Below are 26,394 nucleotides of genomic sequence, written 5' to 3' on the forward strand. Positions count from 1 at the left end.
AGTGTAAAAGCAGCAGCTTTGGATACGTTCATTTTTTACAACTGCGCTATGTTTACCATTGTCAGTGGGGATAGTTTGATACGACTGTGAAAAAAGTACTGTTCTGACGGCAAGGACTTTGATCAGATGTTTGTAGAGCCCACTGGCATCTTAATGATGTTATTAATATGACAGTGACATAAAAGTAACCAATATCAGATCAATAGGGTACCCGAGGAGCATAGTGGGGTACAATACTATCTATTCCACCTAATGACAAGTAAACTGGGTTTTAAAAAAGCGCCTCTGAGCAATGGTTCTTTGGGGATTTCCCACCGTGACAGCATCAGTCACCTTGCGCGAAAGGTCAGGAAAGTTGCAAATGAGAAAGGAAGAACAATCTGCTAGTGAAGTGTTGTTTTGGAGGAGGGCTTCCTAGGAGTTAATAATAACAAATGGTAGGCTCTGCTTCAACTTCTAATGAAGAAAAACCTGTTATTTTCTGGATCATGTTGCACACTGATCAGTTTTTTCAAAGCGGTGGGGACCGCTGGGCAAAATCTCACTTGCCGTAACATTATCCATGTGTTAGGCTTTAAATTCCACCACTTAAAACTGGCACCAAGAACGGGGCCAAATCATTCCAAATTACTAAATTTGGAGGGCTAACGTGCGAACAAGCACACCGCAGCTCTGAACCTGAAAACATTTACAGCAGAAATACATGCTGGGTGACCTACCAAATTCAAATAAACTGTTCACTAAAGTGCAAATGCTTCATATCTCACTGCCAACGACTTGAAGAATAATAAAGCACAACACAAGCCTGGCGTTTTTTGTTTTTATTGTTGTTTATGACCCAGTCTTCCTATCAGAAAGTGTATCAGGGCTTAGGGTGTAAGAAAGTGCTGTTCTATATACGCTGTTGTGCTTAGAAGTAGGAAGCCTTTTTGAATGGGAAACGCTGCAGCTAACGATCTGGCATAATCAAAGGGAGACAGTCCTGACATGGAGCTTCCATCATCACCCACGTCCTTCTCTTTAAAGTAACAAAAAACCCCAGTTGGACCTTGCAAGCCTAAGGTTGCTCGCACTAGCTGAGGATACTGGAGTTACTGAGCACGTGGTTTAAACTCGAAGTTAATTTTTGTATTTGCGGCTTCTTCTCCGGCTACGTCTGCATTAAGTGCTCATTTAGCTCTGGTTCAGAGTACAGAAAATGTAAGAGCACCTCGGAAACTGATGTCAGAAGTAACTGATGTCCATTATTGTGCTGTTTGCGTTAAAAAAAAACCTGGAAAGTGAAGCCAGGTTAATGTTTATAATTTCATTACTGTATCAGCCCTCCAAATGCAGTTTATTAACAATGGACACCAGCCAACACTACCATTAAAACTCTCACAAGGCCCATGATTTACAACTAAAATGAAGAAAAATAAATTTGCCTGTATTATGCAACAGGACCACTGCATGTTTTTATTTACAGAAACATGTAAATTAATATTGAAAAGAAATTGTTTTACATATATTTTTGAGACAGGATACATCCTGTTGCAATGTGTGCTTACAGAACCTGATGCAAGGGGGCTTTAGATTTTACACTACCACAAATATTGTGGGCACTCCATTAGCTTCAGGAATTCATTTAGGGAAAGCGAAGGGGAGGAGCTATTTCTAAAACCTAAGGCCAAAAAACCCAGAAGTTCATTGCTTTCGAAGCCTGTTTTATACCGTTAGCCCTTACAAAAATATGGGAAAACATAAATTAATTCTTATAGTCTGCTGTTCATAACAAACCAGGTCCTTTTGCTACATTTGTGCATAAAACTTCTGAGTTCTTTTAATGCTTAACAGACATTACATGTTATATGTAAACAATTAAATGAAAGCCAGTAAAATGAGGGCACCGAAAGCAGTTAACTACAAGTATTGTGCTTATGGCATTGCCAGCGTGTCCTTCGAAATGTGCCTAGTATGGATTATTATGCAGTATTTTATATTATAGGACATATTCCATACTCAACTGCCTTTGTTGGTTTTGGCTTGGAATGCATTTTTAATAATATTTTGATGCACCTTTCTTTAAGCACAGATACTGCATACAAATCAAATATTTGAAGAATTTGCAGTAGCAAAGCAATTAGCATATTCTAAATAAAGCCCACGATGAAAGATTTCTTGCAACTACAAGCAATAGCTATGAATAAAACCTAAGGCAGTGCTAATAGGCCAGAAAGCAGACTGAAAAGAAATGGTGTTGTGACAACATGTAGAAATTAAAGTGATTTAGGACAAACAGCAATTTTGATTTAGAAGAGAAAAAAGATGTTCCTTTCACGTGCTGAGGGTCTTACCTCACAAGAAATATACATTCCACATAAAAGGAAGAAAGAAAAAGGAAAATAAAACACTTTTATAACCACATCGTTATGGACAAATGACCTTCAAAAGCATGCTTTGCAATGAAATACAATGAACAAACAACTTGAAAAAATAAAATGTCATCAAGGAAAAATATGGGTCATTATGGTGTAAAACAGAGATGATAGGTGAAAAAAATCCAAAACAAAGCCAAAAACCCTGTTTGCTTTTAATGCCGAAATACTATTTTAAAATTACTTCAGCTTTCTTTGGTTCATGAAAGTTGAAATTGACCCTTACATACACAGACAGTGACAGTTATGAAAAGTGATGAGAAATGATGTATTTGTTTGATATTTAATAATAATTCGCTTTTACAAGATATGCAGCCTACAGCATTCCTACCTTTAAAATGAATTGGCAGATACTAGCAATTCATTAAGCATTAACCCAATGTAATTTACATAAATGTAGTCTTCTGTGTTATAGGTGTGTATTAAGTATAGGAACTTAACTAAGAAAGAAATTGTATTTCAAGTACTATGCAAATTGAACAAGTTGTTCTTGCATTCATGATTATGTAATTTATTTTGGATGATTCAGTGCTTATCATTATTCAAAACACGCCCAACGCACTGTCATGTTTTTGTCCGTAAATTAATTTATGTTACACTCCAACAGTTACATCACAGAGTAGGAGATGTAAAATTACTGATTTTTAAATTTGGCATTCTTTTTCACTATTCACTTGAAATCTCAAATGGCAAACCGAAAAAATCAGCATAGCATCAAAATTTTGGCAATACTTCTCTTGAGGACAATTCTAACTCTACTAACAGCAAACTTGTTTTAGCTTTTGCTATTAAAATCTGTTTAGTATAAAGATCTAAATCTCCAGGGATATCACTACAAAATTATTTCATAAAGAGGAAACATCTCAAGCTAGGCTTTAGAAAGGAAGGAAAAGAAGGACTCATTTTACCATGTTTCTTACTCCTTAGCAAAGCAATAAAGAATGAACGTTTGTTTTTTTTTTTAATACAGGATACAACAGAATCCTGGAATGACATTTCAGGTATGTAAAAATCAATAAGTTTTAACATGTTGTTTGGTGATACTTATGTATTTCGATCTATATGCATTATTTCAATTTTCCTCCACCAAAATAGACAGGAAAATATTGTCTGTCTTTTGACAGATAATACTAAAAAAGTAAAGAGAAGGAACTCACATTCTACTGAAAAATTAGACTAACTGTCATCTACAAGAGATTCTATTTGGCCCAAACGGTTTAAATTCTCTTGTTTGGTTCTGCAAAGGAAACAACCCAAGATATATCATATTTTAGATGCTCCTGAATAACAAAGATCTTTCTGTACTAATGAATCCTAATTAGAACTTAGTCATCACAGACATCAAAACATAAAGACCACATTAATCTGGAGCTCAATGAACATACCTGAGAAATTTCTGGTAGCCAGCATAGTTGTCAAAATGGCCCCCTGTGTACACATATATTTTCTCAAATTAGCATCACACTTGTGTAAAATTCTGAATGTGAACACGACACAACAAAAAGGAAAACACACGCGCAAATTGCATCAATTACTGAATTAACCCTGAAGAAATAGATTGTCTGTGCATTACCTATCATACGTGATGCCGTGAATGCATAAATTGTAATTTAATCTTAATTACACACCTATCAGCAATCCTGATAATCTCAAATATTTACCAATTGTGAGTACGTAATGCACAAACCATGACTACTCACAGGCACAGTAATTATCAGCAAAATACACAGCTGAATATGAAATAGACTTTACTAATGTGCTTAAATGCTTTTTTAGGTAGGAAGAGGAGTTTATTTGTAATGTGCTAATTAGAAAAGTTCACATCTGCAAAGTTATCCTGTCTGGTCAGGAGAAAACAAAGGATAATCTAAAAGAATAACCTTAAGGATTTTCCTTCAACAAAGTATTTTTAATGTGTATAAATGAAGATGATTGTTATTATTTTGAATCCAACAAAACGATGCTATGTTCTATTCACTTTCATGAAAAGTTTAAGATCCTCATGCCAAAAGCTGATCATCTATCAAATAGTTCATTTAAGCATAATATTAAAGAAAAAACTTGCTGAGGGACCATTTGTTTTATACATGGAACACAAGCCAACATTCTTTTATCTTTCCAAAATTAGCTACTCATCCCTGCAGAAGTTTTCATTCTTACCTTTAGTTTTCTTCTTGCATTGAATTTCTTCAAGCAATCTACAGTCTCTTGTCTGTGCATCATAGAGGCAACAGTAGAACGTTGCTAAGAGAAGAAGAAAAGAATCATTTTAATGCACCCAGCCAGACGTCTAGCATTTTATTTACTCTACAACGTACATATTACAACCCACACGGTCCAAAACTTAGGCCTTTAATTTCTACCCTGTCTGACTATCCCTTTGTGCAGGTTTCTACACATTTGGAAAATTTCCAAATCAACAAACACAAGGTCGCATTTCACACAGCCTTTTCCATGTGTAAAGTCCTCTTGAAAGAAACAGGCACTAAGAAAAACACAAAATCTTAGAACTTGGGTTGCGCAGTATAAACATAATCAAAGTAATATACTGAATTATGATTTTGGAAAATATGTTTTAAAACAAGAAGGAAACTGTTCTTTAGCATTAGTGATATTAGGTGAGGTACAGCAGCAGGACATATTTCAGAGAAAATTCAGCGGAACCTCCATTTGCCCTGTAACTTAACTTTATTTGCATCACAATTTTAAAGGGACGATAATGCAGCCTACTGGAATGAATAAAGAGTTGGGAACCAGCTATATGTCCCACTGTGACTTCCAAAGTATCAGCCCAGACTACGTGCAAAGTCAAAGTGTAGAATGTACTGAGAATTGGAAAGTAGTCCTGGATGCAGTAACAGATAGGCAGCCTCTGCTACCTGCAAACCGACTTTTAAAAAGTCCCTTCATTTCCTGCCTTTACATTTCATGCTTATCACAATGGTTATAGGGAAATGAAAATATATAGCATTATCTAACTCAAAGTTACTTTCCTGTACCTTTTTTTCTCTGAGGGTTTAAACTAATGCTCTAATTTTGGCAGTGAACTTCTGCACCACAAAGTCAAGGCAAAGGAACTCATTTCTGCAAAAATCTTATGCCACGCTGAGACCTCAATATACGACACTATTGACTGTATCTGTATAATTAAAATTTTACACTCCTCTAGTTACATAGCTGCACGAGTAAGGACAAAAATTATCCTCTAAACACCTTCACTATATGCTGAAGTAAACCATAAGCTGATTTGTCTGTCAAATTATCCTGTTAAATCTGTGGAAATTACTTACACAGATCCATGGATGCTTTAGCGCTTCTGATGCTGTGATACGTTTTGCTGGGTTGATGGTAAGCATTTTATTGATCAGGTCTTTTGCTTCAGGAGTCACTGTATCCCATTCTGGTGAGGGAAACTTAAGAGAAAAATACGTATGTGTATACCATCTTGCACAATCTTTACACAATTTTACCTAAGGATTCTTATTGATAATCTTTCTGTAACATTAATTGCTAGCACAACTAACCAGTTTTAAGGGGAAAAATGCAGTTTGCCACAATTTGAAAAGTTTGAATTAGCCGGTTTTATAAATAATGTTTTTCTCCCTTACTATTTTGACCTTTTATTTATTTGGTTCAAATGCACAGCATTTCTATATTTACAATAACATGATGCCAACTGAAATTCATAGCATAAAATAACAATGGCAGACAGAATAATAAATTCCGCTCATCTGAGAGGCATATGGTCATGCAGCACTTAATACAGTCCTTGTTTCTCTTTTAATAAAGACAAAAATATTAAGCATTATTATTCAAACTCCTCATTTGCTTTCTTTCAATGTAAATCTTAATGCTAACTGTATAGTTATGGTATATAAATCTAACTAGTTAGGAATTTAACACCTCCCTGCTCAGCAAAATATTTATACATGCACTCAAAGCGTCTGCGCAAACGCAAATGGAATGAAAAAAAACCCCATGCCTTAAACTGCTTTTGTGAACAGACTTTAACCTTGAGGATTTTATGTTTTCCACCATTAAAAATATTTATTCTCAGACAGCAGGAATTTGATATTATCTAGGCACAGCACGTCACAGGTACGTATTATGTATGTACAATGCAAATGCATAGTTCCGTCTCTGCGCTTCCTCGTTTCTTGCCCTCCCAGCTGAAATCGTAATTTCCCACCATCACCTTGTTTGTTACTGTACGATTACTTGTTCACTAGGAAGACGACTTGACAGACCGTAAGTTTATTTTCACTAAAAGGCCATAGCATAACAACTCCCTTTTCAAGTCATCGCCGTTCAGGACTGGATTCAAATAAGAGCTTAAAAATTATAAGGTTCTGTCTTTTCCTTTTCACAAATTACTTAAATCTGAGGACCAACAGCCTTCCGCCTGTTTAATATAATATAAATGGATGATGTGGCAAGATTCATAATGTCACCAAATCATCAGTTCTTACTTACCGACAATTGTAAAGCTTTTTGTTGGAATACACATAGTTAATGAAACTATTCCTTTTTAAAAGCAAAAACAAATGACGAAATAATTCTCATTTCACTTTTCACTCTAGAAAACTCCTATTTAGAGGTACAATTAGAAATAATCGAACAGACAGAGTATGGTACATACATCATAAGCACCAGCCTTGATCTGCTGGTAAAGCCTGTGCTGGTCTTCATCCCAGAAAGGAGGATATCCCACCAGGAGGATATACAGAATGACACCTGCAGAAAATTCACAGTAGAAATAAGTGATTTCAAGAAACAAACCCCAGAAATTCATTTTGCACCTGACAACCATGTAAAACAAAGGGCTCAATAGTGTTATCCCAGCTACTGAAAAATACTGCCTATTCATACTGGAGAAAATAGTAAATGTAGGGTTCACAAGATAACCTCCTATGCAGAGTGTGGGCAATAATGAGTATCTGACAGAGCATCAGATCAGGAACACTGAAAATGTCTAGCTAGCTGGAGAAATAATTTTCAATGATCATCGATGTTCTTGGAAAATTCATTTTTTACCTTTAGTTTTATTATGGCTTGTACTAGTGTCTGTAAGATTGTGTTCTAACTAACCTCATGCAAAGAAAATTTGGGCAACTCAATCTATCTGTATAATAGATGGTCAATAAGAAATGGAAAAGTCCATCTGCTAGTCTTACAGAGATGATTCGCTATGACTGAAGAAAAGTGCTTTCATAAATACACCAAATAAGCGTGGGTAGAAGTAAAATAAAGAAACCACCAATTTTTCTCGGCTAGGTAGCTGCCACTTGCCAGTACCTTAAACTACACTGTTTCAAGAACTGGATGAGAAAGTAATTGCTCTGTACTCCAGTTCACAAAACATTTAGTTTCACAGTTTAAAACTGCAATTCTAGTATACTGGTCAGATCACATTTTAGGCTGCTTGTGAAGCAAAACTATGGCCCAGCTCACAGTATGAACTGTGTTTTCTAACTAGTTAGGCATCATGCACCTGCAGCTATTTTTTTAATGCTCTGTGAATGTGCGTTGTGTAGACACGGCCAAGAATGCCATGATAACACACCTTCACAAAGAATTAAAAAAAAAAAGGAAGCTGGCAGAATAACAAAAAATCCGATGACCTCTTCTAAAAATTAATATTGAATTTTACTAAATACATATTATCTGATGCAGACTATAATGTATTCTGGACATCACCTCTCTCCCTCAAAATACTTTACAGTGAACTGAACATCATCTTTCAGAATAATTTCTTACCACATGCCCACATATCCACAGGTTTTCCATAAGGATCTTTTCGTAACACTTCTGGAGAAAGGTATCCTGGAGTACCAGCAAAGCCTGTCAAAAGGCAAGGCAACTATTCTCAAAAGCTGTACGTGCTCTGCAAAAATCAAGTGATTCTCATCTCAGCCCACAACATGTTATTTCCCAAGCCATCGACCACTAACCGCTTCATTTCGAACTTTTCTTTTTATGGCAAATCACCTAGAAGTAACATTAACGGGAACGCTTATGCAGACTTGGCACATCTCTTTCTGCCACCACGTCTGGTAGAGTCAAGAGGACAGCAAAAAGCTGGCTGGTTACCATCTACACTAGCACTCCAGATTCCAACAGGGGAAGGTTTCCAGGAAGATTACAAGATAGCTGATAAAATTTCATTCATGACTTCTGCATGTAGCGAGACATCCAGTAGTGAGGTGCAAATGCGTTTGGCTCAGGGTCAAGGTCAAAAAAGTTAGCAGAGTAGGAGGAGCGTGGGAAACATTATCTGAGTGATCCCCTTGGAGATACAGAAAGACAGAAAATGCACACCACGCATGCCAAAGATTGTTACTGTTATGTTTGTTTTTTTTTTTTTTAATCATTAGCCTAATTTAGCCTATTTTAAAATAGCCCCAAACCATAAAAATTAAGACTGTAAACATGACTTGCATGGGATTTCTGGGAGTCCTCCACTGACATTTATGGGGAACTAATGAACAAACCAGAGGGGCAGCTAAGCTACAGTATCGTAACTCTAAGGAGCGCTTAAAGAGCCCTATTCAGTCTTAGGGGAGGGCAGATTTCTGAGTAAACAACACGTAGGACTAGATTTAAGAAAAGCTTACTTATGGAGAGATTTCTCATTTAGAAGGAGAAAAGAAAGTAAAAACATTGTTCAACTTTCTTCACACAGAAGTGGAAACTCGATTCAGCCAATGCCAGATGGTGGCAAAGTAAACGTTCAGAGATGGTCAGGGTTAGCTTTCACAAGAGCACAGCTGGCTGTTACTCAGTAGGAAGACCACCGACTTAGGGCTCAGCCTTCGTGCAGCCTTTGCTGTTCCTATCTCACACAGCTACTTCTAATACGATCCTTCCGCTGCAAATACTGATTTCTGTGAAGCCATTCCACTTCTGGAAACCTCCTTACAAAAGTTCACAAAAAGCATCTCTGAAGTAATCTGGCCTTTAAAATTTCTATGATCTTCATTCTTTATACATTCCCAGCAGTGCTGCTTTCTCTTAGGAGAAATGCAACATGTAGGTATAAATGTAGACTTTTCTTAGGACACTGTAAATGATAAAAACTTAACGACCAATAACACTCTTTACCATTTCAGTTAGTATGTCTGTTCTTTCAAGCATCTTTGCCTAAAATAAATGCTTGGGAATTCTTGAGAGGTGAGAATTTGGTGGCTTTCATGAAGGACCACATGCCATTTCTGAAATACCACACTGGCTTCCACAAAACTTATGAGCGATGGTGATAATGTATGAAGTGTGCAGCTACAGAAAAAGGAAGCCTTTGCCCTGCAGCTGGCAATCATTTTAGGGTGAGAGGAGGAAATGAAGGAACAAATTCTGTATATTCTACTGGGAATATAGCTAAAACATTTTCATGAAAAGTAAGCTCGTTTTTTGCAGTCTCCTGATAGGAGAGCTATGAATTGTTAAAGAGTACAATCACGCAGGAAACACATCTTAACCTCCTTCGAGAAGCTGAAAAAAAGATGTTCTAAGTAGCTTTAAATAGAGTCGTGTTTCCTATCTCTTCTTGGCTGTAGTGCTCTACATTAATATTTTTGTCCATTTTGAAGTGGAAGTTGTCTCGACTTTCAAACTTACCATAGCTCCATAAACATTACTATGCATCACTTGAAAATAAACTTGAAAGCAAAAACATAGTACTTAGTTAACTTTCTCTCTTGATGAAGACACAGAATGGGTCTAAACAGCAATAATTGGTATGGTTTTAGTACATATTCTGAAGTTGTTTAAAGCAGCAAACACAGAAGAGTACACAGTCATGATTTCAGTGAAAAAGAAAACACATACTGAAATTCTTAACTGTTATTTATCAGGTAATTCTGTAACTGGTCAGAGGGATACCAATATGAGTGTGTACTTTTCAGAAAACTATTGCTAATAGTAGTAATTACTTTAGCTAAAACAACTCGCAAAGCTGGAAACTGTTTGTGACTGTACAATACCTAGACAAGACTGCATCGCCTTATACTCCTCTCACCGTGTGATTTAAAGAAGTATCCAGAGACCCAAGACAAATGCCATGCTTTGCTGAGTTCAGTGGTGCATGGGTACACGAGACGGCATGTTACTCAGCCTAAATAGCTTACAGTCTCAAAACCCTCTTTACACAAAGATTTCATATATACTTAACATCATAAATGGCGAGCATGGCTCTTGAGTCAAACGTGGATTGAAGGTTAACTATAATCCCATAACATAAGCTTAAATTAACATAGAGAGATGTATCTTTAACACACGGCAGAAGAGATAACTGTGCTTTCATCACCTCCCTGCTAGACTCTCAGCGTCACTCATGCAAGGATTCCAAAATAAAACAGCAGAATAAACCATGTCAGTTTAAACAGTGTAAGTTATACACCTTTGCTAACATACCTCCCTTTGACTCAAGAATAAAAATTCAAACGAGCAGTCTGGTGAGAAGCTATGGAGAAGGTGGCAGCAAGGGGCAAGAGCAAGCAGCTGAGATCAGTACAGAGCAGTAGCCTCCTCTTCCTGCACAGCTGGATCCAAAAGACTAACTGTATACAACCTCAATTTAATGCAACTGGCAAACTAATTCAATGAAGCTACTCAAATGACTTACGTGGTGCGTATTTTAATCCTAGTTGCAGGGATGGACGTGACTTGAGATGCAACTAGGACTAAATCTAGCTACCCACAGGTAACTGCAGTCCTTCCGTTGACTTCAGCCGAGGGGCAATGAGTCGCCTGCCTGGGTGAGTCAGTGGAGCCCGCCTGAGCCTTTCCCAGTAACAACTGCTAGCAGGGTGGGGTGTTTCAACTAAACCCTGTAACATTTTCTACAACCAGGCAAGGAACAGTTAATTTTACAAACATGCAAACCAGAAAACTATCCGGTTGTATCCAAACACACAGAGCTCTAGCCGGTTTCCTGCCGAGGCATAGCCAGGGTTTAAGCAGAAAAGCAACCATCACACCAGAGGACTACACCCAAAAAAAAGAGGGGAAAAAAAAAAAGGGAAAAAAAGAAAAAAGAAAGAAAAAAAAAAAGAAAACCATACTGATGCAGAGCTATAATTAGAATCAGAGCACGCCATGAGTCACTAAGTGCTGCAGAATCCAGTGGAAAGCAGAAAAATCTTCTGGAAGGAAGCAAGAAAAAGTTCAAACCGTCGCGCACATTGGAGTTCATGCTTTGCCTTGTTAAAGCAGCCATAAGAAGAGGAAGGCAGGCGCTCAGACCATTACTGAAAGGTTTTGCAGAGGAAGTTCCAGAAAAGGTACAGAACCCACTAGCCTTATCGAATACCACAAATTAAAAAAAAAGACCCACATTCAACTACTTTCTATTATCTTGCTGCCAGCTTCTCTCTTCCTTATGTATACATTTTGAAGACATTCTGTTCAACCTCCTTTCTACCAAGCTCAGCACGGCAGCCCTCACGATGCTACGAGTCTAAACCAAGCACTTCACAAGAACCGAATGACCAAAGAGCGAAGTGCAAGATTTAACAGGGAATTGCAAGCTCCCGTGCACCACCTGCATCCGTACAGATGTATCACCTAGAGAAAACAACCCTGAAGTCAAACTCATTCTGCTGATTTTTTCCCTTGAGATGCTTCCTGTTTAGCTGATGGTTTTGCCATTAGAGCAAATCACTTGTGTTTCGTCTTATTTCTATTCCACTTCTTTTGTACTGGTTTATTTGTTAATGTGCAAGAGCAATCTCCTCTGTCTTTTGTGGATTACTGAAATCCATTTATATAAAGGCTGGGATTTAAAACAACAGGCTAGCTTATAAAGCTACCAACATATGTCCAACGGTACTGCCTGTGCGTCCACATGTACTTTTATCCTAGATTTCAAAAACTCAATCTCTCAACCCACTGCCTGCACTATATCCTTTGTGCTTTTATTCTAAGCTTTGACAGCAAGCCCACAATCACTTTGTTTAATTTTAAACCGCACTTTCTAGCTGTTGTAAGTGAGAATAGGTAGCTGCTATAAATATTTTATTCTGTATTTTTTTCCTCCTGGGATTTACAATAAATTTTGTCCTGTGCTTCACATCTGTTCAAAGAGGGTGGTACGCGAGATAGACGCATCACGTCTGTACACGTCGTATGATTTAAAATAGGCAGCATTAAATCTTTTCCACCATTTTCCTTTGGGCATCTGTTAACTGTAATAAACAATCCGCAATCAGCATTTTTTTTTTTAAATTAACAAAAAAAAAAAAAAGGAATAGTTTAGTTGAACTGGAGAGAAGTGCATAATATTTAACTCACTACCCCCGATTCTCTTCTCCAAGCTGAAGCGGAGCACTGTACAGGACATGTAAGATACATTCCCGCTGTCAATTCTGGAGACCCCGTTTACACCGTCAATTGCCACCTTCAGGAGAGTGGACACCCTCCCTTTCCAACATTTCATCAGCAGGTCTGAAGCACAGAATGTGCTCTCTTCTGGTGGTCACACGCACACACGGAGTCTGCTTCCACATTCCCATACGTCTTTGTCACCTTCACCATCAAGCAAGCATACTCTCGATCCCTTCCAGATGAAGGTAATGTTTTCAAAATCACTAAAGTGGCTGAGAAACTCCAGTCTCAGCTTCATTAGATGTTTGTAAGCTGTGGACAGACAACCCTTTCCAGACTATTGTGCAAGGTTCCAGATGCTTTTATCCACCCTTAACCTTCCTGGGTTTATGCTCTCCATGATCCAGTATGTGAGTTGCTTACATATTAACAATTGTATATTTTTAATAAGCCAGCTCATTTTGACCTCAGTGGGTCAAAGCACAGTTTTATGAACAGCTTTACCTGCAGATGTGAAGGGGCAGTCACCTCTAGGACAGCAGTATAAACAGCTGGGACAGATAACTTGTACCGTCACAGCAACATCTGGATGGGGATGACTGTCTACAGTCTCAGGTACTCACCCCCCCCCCCCCCCCCTTTTTTTGTTCATTCAAGTCACATTCCAAAGTGCTTCAGAATAAAATTTTCAGGTATTTCCAGCTGACAAGACAGCTGTTCAGACAAAACGTTTTGATGACTGGGCAGGTACACTCAGCAGGATTAACCTACAGTTTTACTCCTCAGTCACCCAAGCACCCGACTGGAAAGCACCCATCTCCCTCCCAGGCTCTACACCCATATTTGCCTCCTGTATATAGACAAGGGAAAGCTGGGGAGAAGGGGCTTGCACGCACCTACGTCTCAGACAAACTTACAGGCTGACGAAAGCTAGGACAAGCCAGGAATCAGGAAATGTAAGCTTCAGGGTCAAGAAAGTCAATGGCACTTAGGCCACATGCAAAAGGGACATTTGTAAAGCTGTATTTACTAGAAGCATGAGTTTAAAAACCCTCTCCCTCCGTCCTACCCCGTACCAGTACTGCTGTGCTGGCAAAATCCCCAGTATGAACACAGTTGTGCCAACAGAAGAGACCTTTGACAATTTATTTTGTGTCGTTTGATGAGGTGATTTACCTTTGCTAGTGAAGAGGAGGCTATGAGGCAGAGCCGCTTCTCGTCTAAGCAAGCTCTGAGATTTGGAAGTGTAGCCACAGGTCACTTTCAAAGTGTCGGGGGATTTCTGTTCGATTTTTTTTTTTTTTAACCTTTTTTAAACAAATAAGGTCTAGTGCCAAGCTCTGCTTAATTCGATGAGAATTACAGATCACATTCTTCCTGGAGAAAAAGGTCTAAAGTGTAGTCAGCTGTCGAGACTGAACTATGAAGAAAATACCCCTTAAAGCTACATATCAAGTAGTCACACAGCTGCATGTTTTCCACTAGGGTGAGAGTTGGGCGGTTTGGGAGGCTTAAACGGCAACACTGAATAAATGATGAGAAAAATAGAAATATTTACTTACCAAACCAAGCCTGTTGTTCTCCTTGGACTTCTATAGCCAATCCAAAGTCTGCCAGTTTTACTGCTGCTCCCTTGGATTTGCTAGCTAAAAGTAAGTTCTCAGGCTTTATTCAGAGAGAGAAACAAATTGAGATGAAAAGATAAGTAAATACATTGTAGACTGGTTTTCACTTTTTTTTAGTTACGGTAGTCTGGAAAAGAGCAAGTACTTAGAGGAGTGAAGAAGAGAAAAAAACCCATGCATTTTCTCCATGAAATTGCAAAAATCGCACTTTCCATTCCTACTTGGAAAGAACCACCAGGCCTGTAACTGCCTTCGCGATCCCACAACAGCGAGACTAAGGACAGCGCGCAGATCTGCTAGAGAAGGAGGTTGGCCAGGGTGGTCGTACGGAACTGCGACGCCTGCCTGCGCGACCGGACAGTTCAGAGACTCCTAAGAGCTCGCTACCGGAAAACTGCTGCAGAAAAACCCCAAAAGACACGTATTGTTTGATTACTAGGCTAACCCACACAGTTTGCAGGATTAGGCATCTATAACTGTCAAACATAAATATGTTTTGCATGACAGCTTAACAATAACAGACATATTATTATATTTGTATGTAGAGGGCAGGTGTATTTACATTGCAAATCTTTCAGCAATAACAGCATGCCCACGTTTGTGCTTGCAGAGAACCTATTACAAATAACGATGTAAGTTTGCAAAAGTTCCCACTTTGCATTTTTTTAGGGTATGTTGCTCACATTTGCAATCAAATGCTACAGTACACTCACAATTGAAAGTAAAGGATTTGAACAGAACGATGATGTTCATTCTGCTGTTCAGAATGTATCCTTTTAACTTCATTTAGCAAATACATCAAATGCAAATTGTCCAAAGATAACTTTATTCTACGAACCTTAACTTTAAAAAAAAAAAGTTACAAAATTCTGTAGAATTCAACAGATTATTTCAGAGAACTGTGACCTCTATAGTATTTTTTTGCCATTTCTGTCTTTTCTATCTCCGTTATTTTTAAAAAAGGTTTTGTTCCACATTTACATAGTAACAAAACCTCACTTTCAAGGGCGTTGCTGAGAGTCTTCCAGAAGCAATTTTTGTAGTGATCTATCATAAGGGAATTCACTATAGACATTCAGTCTGGCACTGGGGACCCAATCCTGCAAACTCTTAAAACGCGTATTTAATTTTAAACCCAGCAGCAATCATATAGGCTTCCAAGGGGCTATTTATGTGATTACAGTTAATCCCATGCAGGTACTGAGCTTGGGAACAATTAAGATCATAAGCTTCTTTCAGCAAAGGCTATCTTTAATACAGCTGTCAAGTATGCAGCAAAATATGCTTGAGCCTAATTAAGACCTCAACCATTGTGATATTTCTATTAATTAACAACACAACCGGCCCTGACAAACTCTTCAGTCTAAAGGTGTTTTCTTCCCTCTCACCAAACTGTAAAGGAACATTTTTTCAGCAATTTACAAACACTGTTCTCTCACTCATCCCTTTGTTTCTATGTCATAGAAAAGACAGTATTAAAAACCTTTCATCAACAGTTACGTGATGAGTCTTCTACTTCCATATTTTTAAAAACTGAGATTAAGGTCTCTCAGAATAAAATATAATCTTTATATTCACTTAAATTATCAGTAACCACTTCAACTGCAAACACTGACCGAATAGCTGAGGGCTCTTCCCTAGGTTCACCGACACTGATTTAAGCAACGTCGCGCTGCTTGCCATTGAACTACACTAATTTCAACATACAGTCACACAGTTCTTGAAGGTTTCCTATCGGAGTGAGAGAAGTTTACAGTAACGACTTCCTGGAATGCACTTCTTATATAAACCTCTTAAAGCAATGGATGATCCCATTTGGTTGTGACCTTCAGCAAGCCAAAAGCGGTGAAATGCCTCACCGTCTTGGTTGAAACACAAGCCCTAACCTACCAAGTGCACACCGCTTCGCAACGCGTGATTCCATTCAGAATAGTAGCTTTGTGTTTTCTGCTGCTGTTTTTTTTCCTTGTTTTTTTTTGTTTTTTTTTTTTTAAATTCCATTACATGTCTTTACTCTGCCAATCGAAGTGCTCTGCAGAAATACCGTTGTCATAGGTGAGTATGTTTCAACAGAAGCTGAAGCAGATTTCCTGATTTACTCCTATGCCACAGACGACAGCCTTTCGGGCAGTGTTGTGTGGGACTGCGCGCTTAAACAACACGCAGCTGTCATTTCGGGATGACGAGAGGCATACGAGGTCATTATCACGCATGAACTTCGAATGACTGCAATTACTTGGAAAACATTAACAGCCCGGCGTGGGCCGCGCACTTTGGATTCCACAGTGTCACCTTGTGTTACCGGTAGACTGGCTGCAGTCAAGCATGTAGAATGGCACTCTTTACTAAAATTACTTACAAATAAATTAACGTGATTTATGCCTTATTCTTCCAAAGGGCTTTAATTCTTAGAGATCACGTACTTATGCCTCTGTATATTTCTCCTTGAATATAACTAGAGCATCTGAGTGTTTGTTTGTTTGTTTTTAACTTCAACGGGGAATGCAAGAGGGTCATAATCATAGAGTTTCACAAAAGCTGCAATGCTGCTGACTGCCAAGAACTGAAATTCCTCCACGGAAGTGCACTTTTACCATCTGTTAAAGACAGACTGCCACTAACGTGTTAATTTTTTCTGGATCTAGGATCCACCACCATTCTGGCTTACACTAAGGATTACAAACAGAGCAGCAACAAGCACTTCTGCAGGTCGTAAGAGGCTGCAAAAGCTCCTCTCTGTTTGCTACTAAGTTACGCTAAAAGGAAAGTTAAATAAAATGAGGTTGTCCAAAATCTCCTCCTCTTGTTGCCCTCCCCACCCCCACACATGCCATCAAATTGTGGTCTGAGTTATTGGAATAAAAAGCCATCCAGTTTTGCAGTTTAAGGATCCATGCCAGGCCATATCCATCTGCTACTCGTCTTGCAGCTCCGGTCTCGGGCCTCGGCATCTTATTTTCGGTACAGAGAGTTCTGCTGGGATTTCACCACAGTCTTTCATTTCACTCTTTGTTTCTTTTTTCTTTTGCCACAAAAGTAGTAACTGAAGAAGGATGGTTTTCTGCTTCCTGAAGTTTTCACTTTCAGAAATGAAACTGGGTACTGCAGCTTGGCAGAAACATTTTTTTCTCACACTGTTTTTCCAATTCATCCTGGATTTGCCAGAGTAAGAAATCCACACATGGTTTGGAGCAGGGAACAGCTGGATTTAATGCCTTTCCAAAGAAAAAGTTATATTGTGTGAATGTATGAAGAGTACTAGAAAGCATTCCTTATTCTGTCAGCTTGCACAGCTACAATCCTTTTTTTTTTAATTCCTTTTTGTGCTAGAAGCATAGTGCTGCATGTACAGCGAGGACAGGAATCGCTGGAGCAGCTGGACAATTTTGACATCCTTTCATTTAAACTCGTTCGACGTTATCCGGCTGCCACGCAAGATTTATGGATTGGATAGAGACTTGTCAGTCTCCTGGTGTACAACCGTGACACAGGAAAACCCAGAAGCGCAAAACAGGTTGAGAATTTTGTGTGCGTGTCTCTGAAATCCAACCTGCGCTCTGAGCTTTCCGAGCTTAACCCTTTATGTTCCTACAGGACAACAAGAGAGACTGTAAATTCAGGCTGTGACTATAGCCGTTGTTTATTTGGGAGCGGAGGATGGCAAGAAAGATGACGGCATTCTGATTCCAAGATTATAACTAATGATAACCACTAGAATACTCCTATCCTGGGAGGAAAGCCTGCTCTCCATAACTCACGTAGAAAGGAAAATAAGAGAGAAAGCAGCTGTGCCAGAAGGAATTAGCGTGTTTCACTGCCTTAGCCCACGTGCCATTTTTTCTCTGCCTTTGTAAAGGATCCGATATTCCAGACAGTGCACTGGCATTTGATTTCAAAAGAAACACTCTTCTTTTACTTGAGGATCTTGAAGCCCAAATGCCCAAATTAAGTCCTCTCCCTTAGCCACACGGCTAGTTTCATAGAATCATAGAATCGTTAAGGTTGGAAAAGACCCTTAAGAACATCGAGTTAACCTGTCACTGCCAAGTTCATCACTAAACCATGTCCTCAAGCACCACGTCTACCTGCCTTTTAAATACCTGCAGGGATGGAGGCTCAACCACTTCCCTGGGCAGCCTGTCCCAATGCCTGACAGCCCTTTCGGTGAAGAAGTTTTTCCTAATATCCAACCTGAACTTCCCCTGGCGCAGCTTGAGGCTGTCTCCTCTGGTCCTATCGCTTGGTACTAGGGAGAAGAGACCGACCCCCACCTTGCTACAGCCTCCTTTCAGGTAGTTGTAGAGAGCGATGAGGGCTCCCCTCAGCCTCCTCTTCTCCAGACTAAACACCCCCAGCTCCCTCAGCCGCTCCCCATAAGACTTGTGCTCCAGACCCTTCACCAGCTTCATTGCCCTCCTCTGGCCACGCTCCAGCACCTCGATGTCCTTCTTGGAGTGAGGGGCCCAACACTGAACACAGTACTCGAGGTGCGGCCTCACCAGTGCCGAGTTTACTACCAGCTTTGAGGCAGACTTGTCTCTCTGAGCTCCCCAGTAAAAGAAGATGATCTTTACTTGTTTCTTTCCATGCCAACATGCTTTAAATGCAGAAAGCATTTCTGCAGCAGACGCCTCCAGCCATTTGGATATGGACATGGTTCAGAAAGAGATAATGCTCTTCTCCACGCAAGAGTTTTCTTTCTGAAGCTTCTATCCCAATGCTACCGTTCGTCTGGAAGGAACTCCGCTCCTCAGGCGATCATGGTGAGAACACTGTAGAAATTCCCGCTTTCTAAAGATGTTCTGTAGCCCAGTCATCATCTGGAGGAGAGAGAGGCCTTTGCGCCAGCAGTCTCACAGCAGCCGGCCTTTCGTCACTAAAACGCGTGACGTGCAATCGCTAGCGTGCTTCCCAGAAGCACTCCAAGTTGTGCTGATGAAAGTTCCCCCCGCACCCTGCCCCAAAAGCTCTGGATGACAGAGAGGAAGACCTACGTGTATTCAACGAATACACCAAAAGCTTGGAAAGCAGCTGCCGTTCTCCCTGGCGCTGACAAGAGGTGCCAGCGGACTCTGACGGCTGTCTTCACAGCCCAGATCTGGAGAGCAAGCCTTTAGCAGATTTTCTCCAGCGAATGCTAGCGGTTCGTTCTTGTGCATAAGTGAAGAAAAAAAAAAAAAAAAAAAAAGAAAGGGATTAAAAAAAAAAAAAAAGAAACCCGTTTACATTTCCACTGGCCAAGGCTCTGTTCCGCCGGGGTTTGCTGGCGGAGGGCCGCCGGGGCGGAGGCGGGCGGCGGCTCCGGCGGGGGAGGGCTGGGCGGGCGGGCAGCAGCACTCACCTTGAGGTCGCGATGGACAACGCCCATCTGATGGCAGTGTAGCACAGCCTCCAGGATCTGCTGAATGCAATGACTGCATGCAAACACCAGGGGCGGGTGTTAGTTCCAAGCGTGCACCGGCCGCCCGCACGCCCGGGGCCGGCGGCGGCGGCGGCGGGGCCGGGCGAGCTCCGCGCTCCCCGCTCCGCGCCGCTCCGCGCCGCTCCGCGCCGCTCCGCGCCGCTCAGAGCACGACGGCCTCAGGCACCGCCGCTGCGGGACCAGCCTCGGAGACGTCCTTCGGGTCGGCTGCTTTGGTTTGCGTTTAATTTAGGATTTTTTGGTATTTGTTTTGTTTTGGTTTTTTAATGACAATTTTTAAAAGGAAAATTGTCGGGAAAGCGTACGAATTTTGCCAATAATTGGTTGGCGAGGTCGTATTAAATATTTGGCATCCTCTGCGCTTTTTTCCTCCTTTCCTTACCGAGAGCTCTCTCAGAGGCGTTAGAAATGGTAGCGGCCATTGAGGTAACCGAAAGCCCCGCTCCGAGCGAGGTGGTTTTAGGTAAATGATTAACTTCTGGCGGTCCCGTTTAGCCGGCAATGAGCATCACTTGCCTGAGGGTTCGTCATACTCTAATGCAGCAGTGTGCGACCGGTCGTTCTGCCACTGCAACCCGGGGTCTCACAACAGAAGTGGCCTTCAAATCTGCAAGCTGACATACATCACAGCCAAAGTTCACCTCCATGGGGGTACACAGCGATACATGGACACCCTGAACGGAACACCAGACACGTTCGACAGCATGGGATAAATCCAGCGCCTTGGAAGGAGACGGGGGGTTTTTTTGGCAACCATTCCCCCTTTTGCCATGATGTATATTAGGCCTGTAGACTTGCAAACTGGAAAGAGGCGTCATGCATTATTTGTTCATCTAGTTGTTTTGAGGGTGAGTAGGATAGGCAAGGGAACATCGCAGACAACCCGCCCTCTGCCCATACCCAGCGGAAAACAAACAAAAAAAAAAACCCCCAAAACTCTTATATCCAATTGATGGGCACCAGATACTGACCTTCAGGTCTCTGTGAACTATGCCATTTAGATGACAATGATTAACACTTTCTAGAATCTGCTGTATACAATGACTGCAAAGATACAAGGGCAGAATGGAAGGGAGAACATTTTAAAGGCACATAATCACATCGAATACAAAATAAAATAAAACTTTAAAAAAATATAAAGAACAAAAACAATTTTACACCTCCTGACAAGTCTCGATTGCACATTGAACTGGAACAAAACAATGTCGAATATAGAGATATTTCCAGCTCTAACACATCCAAAAAACAAAGCAAAAAGAAAACCAAACCAAACCAAAAAACAAACCAAAAAAGACATTTAACATGGAACATATGACACCTATGAGACAAAATCATTAGACTGTATTTCATTCAGCAGTATGGAAACTTTTTCCAGTTTCCAAAAACTGCTATAGGAAAAATAAAGTGGAGGCGATAAAACAATTAGTCTTTTTTTTTTTTTTTTTTTTTTTTTTTAAATTTTTACAGTGAAGTTAACATTACAACAAATGCTGAAACAAGATGATGTTCGGAAATGAAGCGGTATACAGAAAACAAATGAAACAAAGTCAAAAGCTAAAGAAAAGCAAAACATTTCTCATTTTGAATCTAATGGTTTCTTAAAAACTATTAGTAGAAAAAAGCCAAGTCATTCAAAAAGGTGGCATGCATTGTCATTTAAAAGATCGTCAAGCACTACTTTAGTTAGGAGTTACTCTTGAAATGGAAATCCGCATTAAAAACGTAGACAAATGTTTTATTTTGGTGCTTTAAATAATTTGATTAGCACCTATTTTTCCATGCCCAGGTTTGCAAGTTTTGGCCAGCCTACGGTGCCAAAAAGCACAACTAAAGTATTCATCTTTTAGAGCACTGGAACTTTTTCAGCTGTTTTTCGGCACCACAAGAGCTTATAAATTTCTTTTTAAAGACATCCTTGTGGCTGAAGTCAGTGACTGTAAGTAATACATAGCAGTCGAGGGCCAAGGATTTGATACTGCTCATCCAAAACGCTTTGACCATGGAATTCAGAAGGAATGGTCATAAATCAGTAACTGGAGCCCAAGCCTGAAAACCCTTTCTTATGCGAGTAGTTCACAACTCACTGAACTGGGCTGCTTGCATGAGTAAAGACTACTTGCCTGAGTAAGGGCTTGCAGGAGCAGACCAGTGTTAACAGTCCTAGGATATGCAGCTGGAAAGTCCATGAACTATTTCTATAGGGATACACGCACACACACACACACACACGCGCGCACTATAGATATAGATATATATATATATATACACACACACGAATATATATATATATAAATATATAAAAATACAGAGATGCACGATAACTAGATATTTCACTTATTTGGCCAAGTTTTTACTGAATATATAAAATGCATATATATATATATATCTCCTCTATATATATATGCACAGCCCCTTCCAATATGTCATAATTCTAGAACAGAAAAAAAAATCATTGCAATTTTCCTTTTAAATCACAAGTATCTTAAAAACACACAATGACACCATACGCTGGCCTTTGGCATCAATATTAGAAATTTTGCTTGAATCACAGCAGGCAAAAAATCATTCAAAAATTTTTTAAGCATAGCTCCTCTCCTTCCACACCACCTACTTTACTAATTTTGTTTTCTCTTCTACAGTGTGTTTTGCTATTTGTTGTTCCACATTTAAATGCTTAGAGTAATGATGTTTCTACCATTCCTACAGAAATTAGTAAGAGCAATAAACAGTGGAAACTTCCTAATATTCAGAGTAACTTCTTGTTTGTTCATTATTATCCTACCACTGTTGTTCGGGACACTTAATGCTTTCCGATCATCTGCCAATTAATCCCAAATGTAAAGGAGTAACTGAAAATTATATGTACTAAATATGTATCAATGGTGGTGTGTGACTATGAACACACAAAAACACGAGGATTCTTTAAATTTACTTTGAGATAAATTTTCTGTTAAGAGTGTAGTGGTAGAACATGTTTTCTTTAAAGTAATTGACCACAATGTTTAAGATTCATAATTACATGAGAATATTTAAGATTATTTTATGAGGGCAAACAGATTCTGAGATGGAAAAATGGCCCTGATACTTTATGTCAGCATGCAAATTATGATAATCGTCAACTTATTCTTCAAGTTTTTCAACAAGCACTTGCAGAAAATTGCTAGAGATTTCATGTTTGAGCTCAGACTATGAGATGCACAGTATAATTGCTTATTGATGAAACACAACAAAAATGTTTAAATATGAAAAGGAAATTAGTACTTCTGGACCGAGAACAAAAATGATACTTAATGTAAAATTCTTTCAAGACCAACATGTATTTCAAACTTTGATCAGCAAGTATAAGAATCCCTAGATGAGATAGCTGAAATGATATGTCCAGTTTGCAGAGGAGAAAACTGAGTATGATTTTAACGACTTCACAAGTTTACAAAGATTTTAACAAACTGAGATCCAGTTTCAGCTTTTTCAGATCAGCAGACATCAAGACTTCATACGAGTTCTCCACCACAGAGTCGTGAGCTCAAAACGCCAAACTGTGCCCTTCCAAGTCTAGGAGAACTCTAGGAGAAATCCTAGAGCCTCACAGACTGTGCTAGTGAAACTGATGCCAAACACCATGAGGTATTTAAGTAACTATCCTAGAATTATTAAAGGCAACATTAGAAAAACAGATGACTTACCTGGCATCTGCTTCACTATAATATTCTCTTGCAACTATATCTTCAAACAATTCACCTCCAGTGACTCTGTTAGAAAAAGCAAGATGGGAAAGGAGATTTCAGAAGTGAAAACGTGCATCTTAAATTAACTTGGCAGGGAGAAGTCAGAGAGGAATAACTGAAATATTTGTACAGAAATGCAAGCGGTCTTGACCGGCAAGGTGAAGGAACTAAAGTGGAAGGTTTGTCCATCCAAATCATTACATGAATAAAAAGGATGTGGTGGAAGAGCAAACATACCTAGGAAATAAAAGCAAAGAGCAGCAGCTTATTGGGCAAGATGCCATACATCAGTTAAGGATGTCAAGAGTAAGCAGTACAACTACAAGAATAAAGAGAACTGACCAGCAAGGAAAATTGTGGCTGATGTTCACAGCAGGTCAGGATAAACTGAGAACTGCAACGTAAGACAGATGTAAGAAAGGAGAACACAATAATGCTAAAAAGGGAAAAGGATCTTTAAGCGTAGGTCAAAACACGAGAGGTGTACCCGTCTGCCAGAGCGGCTTGCTTTTTGTGCTTTTGCTAGAAAGAGGATTACTGAGTTGGAAGGAGAGTATCAGCAGAAGCAGAGTACCTTCATCAGTTTAATGGCAGATTTTTTTTCCCTAGAAAATTTTCAGTTATCTTTATTGAGAAAGTAGGAATACTTTAGTGAAAGTGCCACTTAAAATAATATGAGTCATTAATAATAAGAGGAAAGAACTGTATGATCCAGAGGACCAGTAACAGAAGCAACTGGGCACGGTTGCATACTTAGGATTTCATTGTACAACCAGTGGTTTAACAGTAGGAAGCGGTTAAAAAGAAATAAAACCCTGTTGTTATAACCCAAAGATGACAGTCCAGAACGAGTCACCAGCAGGATGCTGCCACAGTCTTGGAATGCATTTGAAATAGGATGACAGCAATGTCCTTACAGACAGCAGTAAAATCCTTCCCCGTATCGTACACAGTTCTGGTCGCTCACATTCAGAAAAGGGAATTGAAACAGCAATATGAGCAGAAAGTTGCTAGTAGACTATCCATTCACTCCCTCCTCCTATCTTCTCAGAGAAGCAAAGTCAGTTTAGCTTGGCAAAATAAAGTTTAAGAGGGGTGAAGATAAATACTGAAGACAAAGAGCATAAACTGTGCTCTCCATAGAGAGTTGTAAGGGACAATATTGGTACAATAATAAATAAGCATACAATACCTGTGAATAAATATAGGGTTAAAATCAGAAGTAGTTTTCTAACAATCATAAAACTGGTGTACTTAAACAGTTTTTGGTAAAGTAACTGAGACAGGTGCTCTATTTTTAAGATGAAGATTGATGAGCTTTTAAATAAAATCGTAAAACTTGGCTGCCTCTGTCAACAGGAGAGTGGACTCACAGAAAGAGGAAGACCTTTCCTGTACGATACCCTAACATGGCTCTTCTGTGGAATACACTGGCATGCTTTCACAGCTGAATGCGAATCTTCATATATTCAGGTGCTGTACCGAACGGCTGAAAACAGATGCAAGCGTTGCAAACGCGCGCAGTGTGGAGCAGCCAAGCGCGCCGTCTAACCGGAGCACCTCACCGCAGCCTCCACAGACAGGGTGCACGAGTTAGTCCGATTCCTGCTTTCCAAAACCTTGACCCGACTGATATGCCAACATAAATAATTCCTAGATGGGAGATCAATGTTCGTATTTCATTACTGTTTATGAGTGTAGAGAATTTTCATATAGCACATTATAGTCTCAATAAATTCCCAAATGTAAGCGTCAGAGTGGGCTACATGATGCTCAAAGAGTAAGATGCTGAAAAGTCTATACTACAGTGAATACAATCATTATTGAATACAATTAAGTTTAATAGGATTAAAAAATTAAAAAGGAGAATACTTCGAATCTTCAGAACCATAACATTCATTTGCAAATTGCTGTACTAACAGTTCGTTGTAGATCCCAGTTATTCAGTCACATTAGATGACAACAGAAATGACCTGCTCAACCAGTAGCATAGCTCTTCCCTTCAACAAGGCCAGTTAAAAACTTGATTTTCATGTTTCCATTTACATGTGGGCTACATCATCCTTTTTCTGAGTTTACGCCTTACTGACTTTGGAAAGTAATCACTTTCAGGTAACAGAATGCTATTTTGTACAAAAGTCTACAATAAAATCTGGAGGAGGTAAAATACCTGGTTGCCTAATTTGTACTCTCTTTTTGTCTTCTACCTTCCAGAAACTGGCTTTGGTTGCTGTAACACAAAATGTTTGATTGATGCATATTTTGACAGTCTTTGATACCTCCTTTTTGCATATATATTTGTCTAACACAGTTCTGGTAAAGAGGAATAATTCTCAGATTGTGATGAATGAAAAAACAAAGCATCCTTTGATCTTATTCTTCCCTAAAACATTCATTTTTGATCCAAGTCAAAAAAGAAAAGAAAAAGCTTTTGTCATCAAAGTGTGTTTCAGTGGGAGAGAACACCAAGCTGATGCTTGTTCTTCTCAAGCGCAGAGAAAAGAGGGGGATATGCATTCTTATTTGCTGACACTAAACATTTGCTTGGCATTCGTAACCATTGCCAAATGATGAAAAAATAAAAAGCAAGAACAGAGCAGGTGAATTTCACTGACAACCGAACAAGTAGTCAACAATTCCCACGCTCTGTCACTCCAAAAGATACCTTAGCAATAATTCTCAGAAGACAGCTGCATGGCCATCAAGAAGGAAGGTAGCGCAGGGGACTAAGAGAGGTCAGAACTCACCTGCATCTTCTCAGCCTCTGACTCTGAGAAAATTGTTATAGCCGCCTTAGCGGCCTTTGCTCATTGAGCATGCATGAGCAACGTGCCCTTGCAGCAAAAAAGGTATATAGGATCTATACCTGTATCACGATACAGGGCAGC

At 39.5% G+C, this 26,394-nt stretch overlaps 1 protein-coding gene across 3 annotated transcripts in view; it reads right to left on the reverse strand.

Annotated features, from left to right (window-relative positions):
* The window catches only part of CAMK2D (calcium/calmodulin dependent protein kinase II delta), a 162,819-nt gene that overhangs the window by 35,615 nt on the left and 100,810 nt on the right, over positions 1 to 26,394 (reverse strand). For all 3 annotated transcript variants that reach the window (XM_082315887.1, XM_082315886.1, XM_082315885.1), the window contains exons 6-13: positions 23,465 to 23,530; positions 20,753 to 20,825; positions 14,297 to 14,399; positions 8,172 to 8,255; positions 7,054 to 7,148; positions 5,705 to 5,827; positions 4,575 to 4,658; positions 3,800 to 3,842 (exon numbers count right to left, since the gene is read on the reverse strand). In XM_082315887.1, coding sequence (XP_082172013.1) covers positions 3,800 to 3,842; positions 4,575 to 4,658; positions 5,705 to 5,827; positions 7,054 to 7,148; positions 8,172 to 8,255; positions 14,297 to 14,399; positions 20,753 to 20,825; positions 23,465 to 23,530 — 671 coding nt within the window. The remainder of the gene's footprint in view (positions 1 to 3,799; positions 3,843 to 4,574; positions 4,659 to 5,704; positions 5,828 to 7,053; positions 7,149 to 8,171; positions 8,256 to 14,296; positions 14,400 to 20,752; positions 20,826 to 23,464; positions 23,531 to 26,394) is intronic.

The sequence above is a fragment of the Platalea leucorodia genome (assembly GCF_965183815.1).
Source record: "Platalea leucorodia genome assembly, chromosome: 6".
Classification (NCBI taxonomy): domain Eukaryota; kingdom Metazoa; phylum Chordata; class Aves; order Pelecaniformes; family Threskiornithidae; genus Platalea; species Platalea leucorodia.